Source organism: Trichechus manatus, unplaced genomic scaffold (assembly GCF_000243295.1).
Source record: "Trichechus manatus latirostris isolate Lorelei unplaced genomic scaffold, TriManLat1.0 scaffold00003, whole genome shotgun sequence".
NCBI classification, from domain to species: Eukaryota; Metazoa; Chordata; class Mammalia; order Sirenia; family Trichechidae; genus Trichechus; species Trichechus manatus.
In genome coordinates, this window is record NW_004443939.1 from 8,037,015 (window position 1) to 8,050,097 (window position 13,083).

The 13,083-nt window shown below is 34.8% G+C and overlaps 1 protein-coding gene across 1 annotated transcript in view; it reads left to right on the forward strand.

The window, feature by feature from the left end:
- Positions 1–13,083, forward strand: part of PATJ (PATJ crumbs cell polarity complex component) — a 431,680-nt gene that overhangs the window by 187,024 nt on the left and 231,573 nt on the right. The window contains exons 24-26 of the mRNA XM_023730369.1: positions 4,202–4,379; positions 6,342–6,452; positions 10,253–10,330. Of these exons, the coding sequence (XP_023586137.1) occupies positions 4,202–4,379; positions 6,342–6,452; positions 10,253–10,330 (367 nt within the window). The remainder of the gene's footprint in view (positions 1–4,201; positions 4,380–6,341; positions 6,453–10,252; positions 10,331–13,083) is intronic.

Here is a 13,083-nt window from a genome sequence, read left to right on the forward strand (position 1 = left end):
TCAGAGAAGAGTTAACACCACTACTACTAAAGGTATTTCAGAGCATAGGAAAGGATGGAATACTCCCAAACTCATTCTATGAAGCCAGCATAACCCTGATAACAAAACCAGATAAAGGAACCACAAAAAAAAAAGAAAATTAAAGACCAGTATCCCTCATGAACATAGATGCAAAAATCCTTAACAAAATTCTAGCCAATAGAATTCAACAACATATAAAAAAAAATAATTCACCATGACCAAGTGGGATTCATCCCAGATGTGCAGGGAAGGTTCAACGTTAGAAAAACAATCAATGTAATCCATCACATAAATAAAACAAAAGATACTTGGTCTTATCAATTGATGCAGAAAAGACATTTGACAAAGTCCAACACCTATTCATGATAAAAACTCTCAGCAAAATAGGAATAGAAGGGATATTCCTCAGCATAATAAAGGGCATATATACAAAGCCAACAGCCAACATCATCCTAAATGGAGAGGGTCTGAAAGCATTTCTGTTGAGACAGGGAACCAGACAAAGATGTGCTTTATCACTACTCTTATTCAACATTGTGCTAGAGCCCCTAGCCATAGCAATTAGGGTAGAAAAGAAATAAAGGGCATCCAGACTGCTAAGGAAAAGGTAAAAGTATCTCTGTTTGCAGATGATATGATCTTATACACAGAAAACCCCACAAAAACCACAAGGAAACTACTGGAACTAATAGAAAATTTTAGCAAAGTATCAGGATACAAGATAAACATACAAAAGTCAGTTGGATTCCTCTACACCAACAAAGAGAAATTCAAAGAGGAAATCACCAAATCAATACCATTTACAATAGCCCCCAAGAAGGTAAAGTACTTAGGAATAAATCTAACTAGAGACGTAAAAGACCTATACAAAGAAAACTACACAGCACTACTGCAAGAAACCACAAGAGACCTGCGTAAGTGGAAAAACATACCTTGCTCATGGATAGGAAGGACTCAACACTGTGAAAATGTCTATTCTACCCAAAGAGATGTACAGATACAATGCAATCCCAATCCAAATTCTAATGGCATTTTTTAATGAGATGGAGAAACAAATCACCAAATTCATATGGAAAGGGAAGAGGCCCCGAATAAGTAAAGCATTACTGAGGAAGAAGAACAAAGTGGGAGGCTGCACACTACCTGATTTTAGAACCTATTATACTGCCACAATAATCAAAACAGCCTGGTAGTGGTACAACAACAGGTATATAGACCAATGGAACAGAATTGATTTTCCAGAAGTAAATTCATCCACCTGTGAGCAGCTGGTATTTGACAAAGGCCCAAAGTCTATTAGTTTGGAAAAAGATAGTCTCTTTAACAAATTGTGCTGGCATAATTGGATATCCATCTGCAAAAAAATGAAACAAGACCCATACCGCACACTGTGCACAAAAACTAACTCAAAATGGATCAAATACCTAAATATAAAATCTAAAATGATAAAGATCATGGAAAAAAAAATAAGGACAATGCTAGGAGCCCTAATACGTGGCATAAACAGATACGAAACATTACTAACCACACACAAACACCAGAAGAGAGACTAGATAAATGGGAGCTCCTAAAAATCGAACACTTATGCTCCTGAAAAGACTTCACCAAAAGAGTAAAAAGACAACCTACAGATTGGGAAAAAAATTTTGGCTTTGACAAATCTGATCGATGTCTAATCTTTAAAATCTGTAAGATACTGCAAAACCTCAATAACAAAAAGACAAATAACCCAATTAAAAAATGGGCAAAGGATGTGAACAGGCACTTCACAAAAGAAGACATTCAGGCAGCTACCAGACACATGAGGAAGTGCTCACGATCATTAGCCATTAGAGAAATGCAAATCAAAACTACAATGAGATACCATCTCACTCCAACAAGGCTAGCATTAATCCAAAAAACACAAAATAATAAATGCTGGAGAGGTTGTGGAGAGACTGGAACACTTATTTGCTGCTGGTGGGAATGTAAAATGGTACAACCACTTTGGAAATCGATTTAGTGCTTTCTTAAAAAGCTAAAAATAGAAGTACCATACGATCCAGCAGTCTCACTCCTTGGAATATATCCTAGAGAAATAAGAGACATCACACGAATAGATACATGCATACCTGTGGTCATTGCAGCACTGATCACAATAGCAAAAAGATAGAAGCAACCTAGATGCCTGTCAACGGACGAATGTGTAGACAAATTAGGGTGTTTTTACACAATAAAGTACTATGCAACCAGAAAGAGCAACGATGAATCTGCGAAACATCTCATAACATGGACGAATCTGGAAGGCATTATGCTGAGTGAAATTCATCAGTCACAGAAGAACAAATATTGTATGAGACCACTATTGTAAGAACTTAAGAAAAGGTTTAAACACAGAGGAAAACATTCTTTTGATAGTTACTAGAGTGGGGAGTGAGGGAGATGGGTATTCACTAACTAGGTATTAGATAATAATTATCTTATGTGAAGGTAAGGACAACACACAATACAGTGGAAGTCAGCACAACTGGACTAAACCAAAAGCTAAGATGTTTCCTGAATACAACCAAACACTTTGAGGGACAGAGTAGCCGGGCCGGGGATCTGGGGACCATTGTTTCAAGGGACATCTAGGTCAATTGTCATAACAAAGTTTAAGAAAATGTTCTGCGTCCCACTTTGGTGAGTGGTGTCTAGGGTCTTAAAAGCTAGTGAGTGGCCATCTAAGATACATCACTTGGTCCCAACCCACCTGGAGCAAAGGAGAATGAAGAACACCAAAGACACAAGGAAAATATTATCACATGACACAAAAGGGACCACATAAAACAGAGACTCCATCAGCCTGAGACCAGAAGAACTAGATGGTGCCCAGCTACCACCAATGACCACCCTGACGGGGAACACAACAGAGAATCCTTGACTGAGCAGGAGAAAAGTGGGGTGCAGAACTGAACTTCTAGTAAAAAGACCAGACTTAATGGTCTGACTGAGACTGGAGCGACCCCGGAAGAAATGGCCCCCAGACTCTCCGTTAGCCCAGAACTGAAACCGTTCCGAAGCCAACTGTTCAGACAAAGATTTAACTGGACTATGGGACGTAAAATGATACTTGTGAAGAAAGTGCTTCTTAGCTCAAGTAGATACATGAGACTAAATGGGCAGGTCTTGTCTGGAGGCGAGATGAGAAGGCAAAAAGTGTCAGGAGCTGGTTGAATGGACATGGGAAATCTGGGGTGGAAAGGAGGAGCGTGCCCTCACGTTATAGGAAGAGCAGCTATAGTCACATAGCAATGTGTGTTTAAATTTTTTTTATGAGAAACTGACTTGAACTGTATACTTTCACTTAAAGCACAATTAAAAAAAAAAACCATGGCCTTTGAGTCACAGCAACCTCATGTATGCATAGTAGAGGTGCTCCAATTGGTTTTCAAGAGTTGAGTGTTTGGAAGCAGATGGCCAAGTCTGTCCTCTGAGACAAGTTCCGACTGTCAACCTTACAGGTAGTAATCAAGGACTTAGCCATTTGTGCGAACCAAGGAATGCAATTTGAGCAGAATCCATAGTATTTTGCAGGACAAGTTTCATTCCATAGTTGCCCTTCCCCCTCCCCCCCCCCATAAAAATGACGTGGAGGTCGGAATAAAAGAAAACCTAGCCTTAGGACCAAATAGAATCCATTCTCTGCTTAAAGAATCACAGGGTTAAACGTGTGGACTGAAAAAAGCACATCCTGGGCAGTAAGTCTCTCAGGCGCAAATTCATTTTATTCTGAAAGTCTATGCTTTTTACCAAAATGTGGCTTTCTTGTTTTTTTTTTTTAATCCATTTATTTTCTCAGTCCATTCTTTCCTAATTACAGATGTGCAGTGAATGTACTAATCACAGAAAATATATTGTGATAGGAGGTAGGAGCATGAAAGCCTAGCTAAATCTTCTCTGAATATGAAGAGTTCTATTTATTGATTATTGATTTAGATTTTTCAGAATTTAAACTTTCACATATGTTATGAATTATTGATAGCATCTTATAGTTTTGGAACTTGTAAGATTTACATGACATTTTTATAACTATATTTATAAAATGTATTTATATAATACATGGGTAACAAGGCTATAGTACAAATTGAATATTTGCAGTGATAGTCCAACAAATTAAATTGATTGTGAATGAATTTTGTTTTTTTTTTTCTTTTTATAGTGTTGAGATTTTTAGAGAACCTGATGTGTCTCTTGGAATCAGTATTGTTGGTGGACAAACTGTTATAAAACGCCTAAAGAATGGAGAGGAGCTTAAAGGTATATTTATCAAACAAGTTTTAGAAGACAGTCCAGCAGGAAAAACAAAAGCTCTTAAAACTGGAGATAAAATACTTGAGGTAAATGATGTTGAAATACTGTTCCTGTTTGAAGTACACTGTAAGATAGTGAAATATTTAGGCAGAACTCTTTAGTGTATTAGGTGTGTCTGAGTACAAGTGGCATACTTTATTTAGTTAGGTTTGTACATTAAATATACAGTTTTATGAATTTCTCAAGTTGGGGGGCAGCAAATAAAACAATAAAACCTTAGCTGACTTAAAAAAAAAAAAAAACTATTTAACAAAGGGCTCTGTATGGAATGAGGCAGATAGTGGACTCCTGTGGTCCTCTTTCCTTTCACTAAACTTGATGGGGAAAACCACGCCCTAGTTACATGCAACTCTGCATATTCCAGGTTTTTAACAAGGCTGTCGGAGCTCTGGTGGTACAGTGTTTAAGAGGTCAGTTGCTAACCAAAAGGTTGGCAGCTCGAATCCACCAGCTGCTCCTTGGAGACCCTATGGTGCAGTTCTACTCTGTCCTCTAGGGTCACTGTGAGTTGGAATCGACTTGATGGCAACGATTTTTTTTTTCTTTAAACATGACTGGAGAGGATAACCAGCTATGATTTTTGGTCTCATTTTATATTCGTGAGCACCCTTCACATGGGTTTTTAGTTCTTCCCTGCAGTGTTGTAATATTTCCTTTGTCGTTTTATTCTCCCACTATTAGTAGGCAACATTTCAAACCTTCAATACCTCTTTCCTGGGTCTTAATCTCAGTTTATAGTCCTTATTTCTTGTCTCATTGAGAAAATAGAGGCACTCAAAAGAGAGCTTCCCTTGCTTCCACTACGTCTCAAATCTCTTTTCTAACTGCGTCTGTTAGCAAGTAATCTGACTTTCCTCCTGTAGCAGCAAATGAACTATTTGTGTGTGTGTCCAGAATCATGTCTCTAACTTGCGTGACAGAAATCTTTCCCTCTTGACTGCCTGAGGATATTGCTCCTGCCTTTGTGCTTGCTCTCACCTTCATCCATTTTTCCTCTCTTCTGTGTCATTATATGCTGTAATAGCTCCCATCTTAAAAATAATAAAAACCTCACTTGATCCTACATCCCTCTCCACTTATCTTCGTATTTCTTTGTCCCCCTTACAGCAATCCATTGAACATAAGGCACTGTAGCATTTACCAAGGCTTTGTTACATTATGAGTTTGAAAAATTTGTTCTGTTAAATACATTTGGTAAACACATAATGCTCTTGGATGTGTGGGCATGTTAGCAAGTTTTATTCTCTGAGATTTCTATAAGCAATCAATTTATACTTACCCCATATTTATTTGAACACAGAACACTTTTAGCAAGATAACCTTTTATTCCTTTGGTACTTCTTTTTTTGAACTTAATTTAAGAGCTTGGCTGCTAATCAAAAAGTCTGTAGTTCAAACCCACCAGCCGCTTCTTGGAAACACTATGTGGCAGTTTCTACTCTGTCCTGTAGGGTCGCTATGAGCTGGAATCGACTTGATGGCAACAGGTTTGGTGTTTTGGTTTTGGTACTTCTTTTTTTGAACATAATTCAATAAATGTTTAACTACTCAATTATGATAATGGGCAATTTGCTTAACATATCATGCTTCTCAACTTAACTGAGAGAAGATAGGAGTCCAGAGAGATTCCCCCAACCCCATTCAGAGTTATGTACTGTGTTAGTGGCAGAGGGGAAATTACGAGCTCAGAAGCCTCTTAAGGTTCTGTTACTAACTCAGCTACCTACTTTGGATAATTATGTTTAATTAGGACTGTTGTGATTGAGCATATTTGTCTTACTTCTCCTGAAGGTTCAACATTATTTTCCTAAAACATGTTCTATTAAAACAGCAAACCTCTTTATGGGTCAATTTTATTTTTTTCTAGCTTTGGTCTAATCATTAGACTTTAGCTGTTCTCATACTAGATAATACACAGGAACTTTGAATTAACCTACCCACAATATCTAGTGCCTTTCTAATTGAAATAAATTACTTCTGTGTTTCAGGTGTCTGGAGTAGATTTGCAGAATGCCTCACACAAAGAAGCAGTTGAGGCCATTAAGAATGCGGGAAACCCCGTGGTATTTGTTGTACAGAGCTTGTCACCTACTCCAAGAGTAAGTTGTAGTTCATATTCTCCAAAAGTTCTAAAACATTTTCTCTACCTGTGGACCAAGCTGTTGCCTCTAAGTATTTTTCTAAATATTTTCATTGTTCTCCAAGTTATACTATTACTTGGAAAAATTATTAGCTTCAGAAAAATTTAGATATTAACTTCAGTTTCCCTTTTTTTTCCCCTCCTGTTTTGACCTCCTAGTAAAGTTCCAGTCGCAATAGTATGCATTTGTTTAAGTCAAAGGCTGTGAGGTCAAGTACATCCATTTTCAAATCCTTTATTCCCTATTTAGTAGCTTTGCTAACTGGGGGCAACGTAAAGAGGGTTAGATGTAAAAGCATTCTAGAGGTACTATCAAATATAGTGTTCTATATGTTTATTAAAGTATGTAACAATGCAAACATACGTACTGTTGAAGATTGCAAATGAAAAAATAGTAGTATTTAATCATAAAAATTTTCTTCTGTAATTAATTACTACCTTGTTATGGAATTGGAACTCTGATAGCAAGATGTCAGTGGCAGGCAGTATGTGTATTTTATATTACAATAAGCAGCAGAAACTTCACCCTTAAATCCTGTAACTGGAAGTAATATTTATTTTTCTTCATTTTTAATGGGAGACAGCTGTTTAAAACATTGGTGCTTCTGAACAGTAGAAAAACTTTGCACATTTAAAAAATGTTTGCTTTTCAATACAGTAATGCACTGGTTTCCAACCTTCTGTATATAATGGCAAATAGAAAATAATATTTATACGGCAAACGGGCAAACAGATGGTTGGCGGCCCCAACGGCAGGAGCATAGATGTGATATTTGGCATTCGTGTAACCTGTCGCAGCCACACCACTGGGGAAACTGCTTTGTTGAACACATTGCAGTTCAGCGTCTTCCAGTTTTAGCATTATATTTACACCCTCAAGACAAATTGAGAGAGGTGAACAGAATAAAGTTCTTTCATTTTTATACAATTTGAAATTCAAGAACATTTTGGAACCCAATCTTTAACTCTTATAATATTGAGAATGTAGTTCCGCCCATCGCTTTTATTTCTGGAAACTGAATTCTTTAGTAAAATTGGCCAGATTATTCCTTGCCAAATGATACTTCCAAAGAAATAATTTTGAGTTACAATGAGCCAATTAAATTATACATTTATGTGGCCACCTGTCAATGCCCTTGCTGAGAAGTATTCAAAGCATTTAAATTCGTTATAAAGTCAACCAAAAAGACCAAGCTTTTAATCTAGCCTTGGCGGGTGAACTGAAGTGGAAATTTTTACTTGAATGACTTAAACAGTTCGATTTCTTTTAACTGTTAAAATAAAAAAATCTCTTCAGCATCATGCCATCTCAAACCACTTCTCTTTGTAGTATAACAGATTCCACAGTTTGCATTTGGTTCATCAAGCATTAAGCTGTCTGTGATTCTAGCCAAGTGAGCATATTAAGTTCATGACTATGTCCTTGACTGTTTCTATTTTTAACCTTTGTTTTTAGCATAAAGTGATTCCTGTTGAATGAAGCAATGAAAGGAATCAAGTTCATACCTTTGCAAAATGTTGCTGTCTTTAGCTGACATTGTTGCAAGTACTGCTAGTCATTTCAGGAACAGTAAATGTCGGCACTGCTTACTCATTTCTTAATCAGTTTAGGCAGATTTTGAGATTTTCCTTAAAACCCAAGAAGCAGTCATTTCTTATATTATGCCCATCAAAGGCCCCATGCCTAAAAGTGCCTCGATCACATAAAAATTCTCAAAAACACCATGAATTGAGTGGTGATGTTAATATCTGTGATTTTATCAGCTGCTTTAGGAGCATTTTAAATACATTCACTTTTTAAGCTTTTTCTGAATTTCTCAATGGTGTTTTTATCATGCTAGGGAAATGTGTATATCCAGTTAGATGTACTTGGAAAATGCTTATTTGAGTGCAAGACTCATGATTTATACTGTACTCCTCTATAGATTTTATGCCAGGTAATTTTTTCCACTTAATAACATAACTGCATTTCAAGTAACATCATGTAGTTTTTCATATTCAAAGAAAGCTCTTTTGAAATTGGGTTCATTTCTTCAGCTCATTAAGTTTATCATGCAATGTTTTCTTTTTTCCTATATTCAAGTTATACTTTTTTAATACCATTGTTTCATAGTGGCATTTAAATTTTTCTCACAGACACATTTTGCATATTAATCATATATGATTCCACAACAAATGTGTTTTCTCTATTTTTCTTAAAGACATAGTCTTCTTGGTGAGTCTTTTGTCTTTCAAATTTTGCTAACAGTACATGTGGAGGTATATATTTCTCAGTTATTTGAAAAATAAACACTGCAAACATTAAGAATGGCAACTGACATTCTGTTCCTTCCCAAAGCAATTCAGCTACTCAGCTGGTTCTCTCCATGGGAAACAAATAGGCCCTGTGTGGGCAAATTTTTGTTTTTGTTTTGTTTTAAGATTCTTCAGAACAAAAGCACATGCCTGTAGACTCACTCTAGTTTTTGACCTCCAACTTCGATTATCGTGTGTATTAAGTAGGAAAATAAATATTCAGCACTAGCACATTGTCTGATCATATAGAAAACGCTGAATATATGTTAATGTATTATTCTTTTTTCCTAAAATGAAACATTTTTGAGATGTTCTTATCAATTCCAAAATTAATTTATTTAGACTTTATATTGAAAATGAAGAAAATTTAATCTTATATTTCGTTTAGTGAAAAGTGTTTTGTTTTATTTTTTAATTGACTTTAGACAGTTCCTTCAATTTTCTGAGAAGGGAGATTTATTTATTTTTTTAAATGTTCAGTTCTATCATCAGATTTTATACCGAGATTATTTGTGTTAGCCATTTGAGGAACCTATAAAAGCTCTAAAAATTTTATATTTTACTAAGATGTTTCATAGATAGTTTCACAAAAAGAATTGAGTCAAAATGTAACCTATGCTAGAGACCAAAGTTTATTAGTCACTTTGGGGACTGGGGTGCAGCTGAGCCAAGCCATGGTGTTTTCAATTGCCTCATGTGCATGTGAAAGCTGGAGAATGAATAAGGAAGACTTGAAGAATTGATGCCTTTGAATGATGGTGTTGGTGAAGAATATTGAATATACAATGGACTGCCAGAACAACAAACGGGTCTGTCTTGGAAGAAGTACAGCCAGAATGCTCATTATAAGCAAAGATGGTGAGACTTTGTCTCACATACTTTGGACATGTTATCAGGAGGGACCAGTCCCTGGAGTAGGACATCATGCTGGGTAAAGTAGGGAGTCAGTGAAAGACAGGAAAACCCTCAACAAGATGGATTGACCCAGTGACTGCAACAATGGGCTCAAGCATAACAATGATTGTGAGCATGGCACAGGACCAGGCAGGGTTTCGTTCTCTTGTACATAGGATCGCTATGAGTTGGAACCAACTTGATGGCACCAAACAACAGCTTGTCAAATTTGGAACCAACTCGATGGCATCAAACAACAGCTTGTCAAATTTCCTAAGTTGTATTGTTTGTCTTCAATGTACTCAGCATACTAACAACTATGAAGATAGCACAGGACAGGACAACCTTTTGTTCTATTATACATAAGGTTGCTGTGAGTCAGAGCCAACTCGATGGCAACTAACAACAATTTTTTGCCTTAAATTGTACTTCTGTTTACTTTTTAGATGAAGTCACAGAATTAATTGATACTTTGATTGCCTTAAAAATATTTTATGAATGGTAATGATTATAGCATTGAAACATCTTCCTTTCTTTCTTTCCCTGTCCCCTCCTTTTTTGTGGTGATAGATCATTCCTGGTGTGCATAATAAGATCAGCAAAATCGTCAGTAACCAAAACCAAGACGACCATGAAAAAAAAGAAAAGGTAACTTGAACCTTTTAAAAATACATTTGATTCACTTTTGCATGTCTGAGCTGTAATTAAAAGCAGTTTTTTAAATAAGTGTCGAGTTAGAAGTACTTTATATACAATATTTCCTTCCCTGAATATAACTGTTCTGGCCAGAATGAAGGCCAGAAGCCTAGTAAAGCATAGGTACAAAAATGGTATAGAGGGCCAGGTCAAAGGTCAAAGGTCATGTCTACTGAGAAAACTTTCCTTACTGTTAATCAGAATTAATCACCCATTACCGTTTTTCCACCTCTATTTTAGTAGAATTAATTGATCTAAAACTTATTTTAGGATATGGTGTCAGCTAGGGATTATCTTTTATTTTTTTCCCTTAAGGATGACCAATTGTACTACCATTTTGAAATAGACTCTTCTTTACCCACTGATAGATCATGTACCCTCTGTTATATCTTAGGTTATTCGGAGGAGCCTGTTTCTGGCTCTCTTTTTGTCCCATTTTATTGATTTAGCTATCCTAGTACAGATTCTGCACTACCACAATTATTAACGTTTTCTAATAAATCTTGTTTTCTGATAGAGCAAGTCCCTTATATATTTCTTTTTCTTTAAAAAGCGTCTTGCCTATTTGCATGTTTTTTCATTTGTACCTAAATTTTAAAATTCGCTTGTCAAATTCCATTAAAAAACTCTCCGTGGATTTTGTTTGGAATTGCGTTATATCTATAGATTAATTGGGGAAAAAATTAACAAATTTATGATATTGAGGCCTCCTAACCATTAACATGGCATATCTTTCCATTTATTGAATGCTTTTACTTTCTATAATAAATTTTTGTAATTTTCTTCAGAGGTATTTTAAATCTTTTGTTTGATTTATTTCTGGATACCCTTATATGTTTTGTTACTATAATATTAATGATATATTTTTAAATTGCATTTTCTGTTTATTGCTGGTATGTAGAATTAAAATGGACTTTTACGTATTGACTTGACGTTTTGTAACTTTATTCTCTTAATCTTCTATACTGTTTAATCGTCCCAGTGTAGCACATTGGGAAAACTAAAATGCTGGAATAATAATTTAAAAAATCCCTCATAAAACCACCACACAAAGATAACCTTATTAAATTTTCTAGATAGTGCTTTCTAGTGTTTTTGTGCATATAAGAATATGAATCTCAAATTCTAATACTATGTCTATAGATTTTTATTTTTGGATTTTCTGTATAGATAATAATAATTTTGAATAAAAATTGTTTTATTTTCCCCTTCCAGTATTTCTTTTTCTTGTTTTATTACTACGTTTAATAAAAAAGATAGCTAACATTCTTGTCTTTTTCCTGATATTTAAGGAAATGTTTTCCATATTTTACCATTGAATATGATATATGGTATCAATTTTTTTTTTTAAGGACATGATCCCTTTTAGTCCTATTTTGCTAAGAATTTTTACCATGAGTGGCATTGAATTTTATCAAATGTATTATATGAATTCAGTGAAATAATTATTTATATATGCATGTATGTGTGTGTGTGTTTTTTTTTTTTTTTCTTGAGTCCCTTAATGTGGTAAAATACATTAATAGAGTTCCTAATGCTGAACCAGTCTTAAATCCTTGGATTAAATTTAATTTGGTCAAAATATGTTACCTTTTAATCCTATTGCTGGTATTATTTTTTTTTAGGATATTTTGCATCTGTGGTTATGGTCAGATTGGCCTGAAATTTTCCATTTATGTACTCTTCTTATCTGGCTTTCTTTATACTAGATGACTGCTAAAGTAGATAGGTGTATTTCTTCTTTCCAGTTCTCTGAAAGAGTTTGTGTAAAACGGTAATGATTAATACTTTAAATATTTGGTCAAACCAGCCTAAAAAGCCATTCTGGGCTTGTGTTGTCTATGTGGGAAAATTTTAAAGACTGATTCAGGTCTTTAACAGTTAATGAACCATTCAGGTATTCTGTTTTTTCTGTTGTCAGTTTTGGTCATTGACTCTTTTCTGGGAAGGTGGTGATTTTTACCAAAGTTTATGTTTTTGTTGGCATAAAGTTGTTCATGTATTTTCTTAATTTTTATTATCTCTGCTCCATCCTCTTCAGATCTCTTTCATTCTGAATATTGTTCATTTTTACTTTTATCTTTCTTTTTCTCGTTCAGTCTTGAGAATAATTTTTTGTTCATTCATCTTTTCGAAGAATTAGTTTTTGAAATTTCTTGTTCTTCTCTACTGTATCCTTTTTCTGCCTAATTAATTTTTGGTCTCATCTTTATATTACCTTACCTTTTTATTTTGGCTTATTGTCCCTTTTTTCCTCTAATAATCTTTAGCCAGTTGCAGAGTTCATTAATTTTTAACCTTTCTTTTTTTCTAAAATAAGAATTTAAGTCCATCAATTTCCTTTTGAGTACTCCTTTACTTACATCCCACAATTTTTTTTTTTAGGTTGAATTTTTGTTGTCCAAAACTAATTTTTATAGTTTCCAATATGATTTCTCTTTTATCCAAGGTTTATTTAGAAACAAATTTTTTAATTTCCATAATAATATTTTACAAATATTTGTATTTTCTGACCTATTTCAGTTATAATCAGAGATTTGCTTGCATAATATTAGTTATTTGACATTGGTTGAGACTTGTTATGAACTAGCTTTGTCAGTAGTTGTAAATGTCCTATTTATTACTGAAAAGAATAGCTGTTATCTAATTATAGGCTATAGGTTTTTATAAAGGTAATTAGATCAAGCATATTAATTGAGTTATTC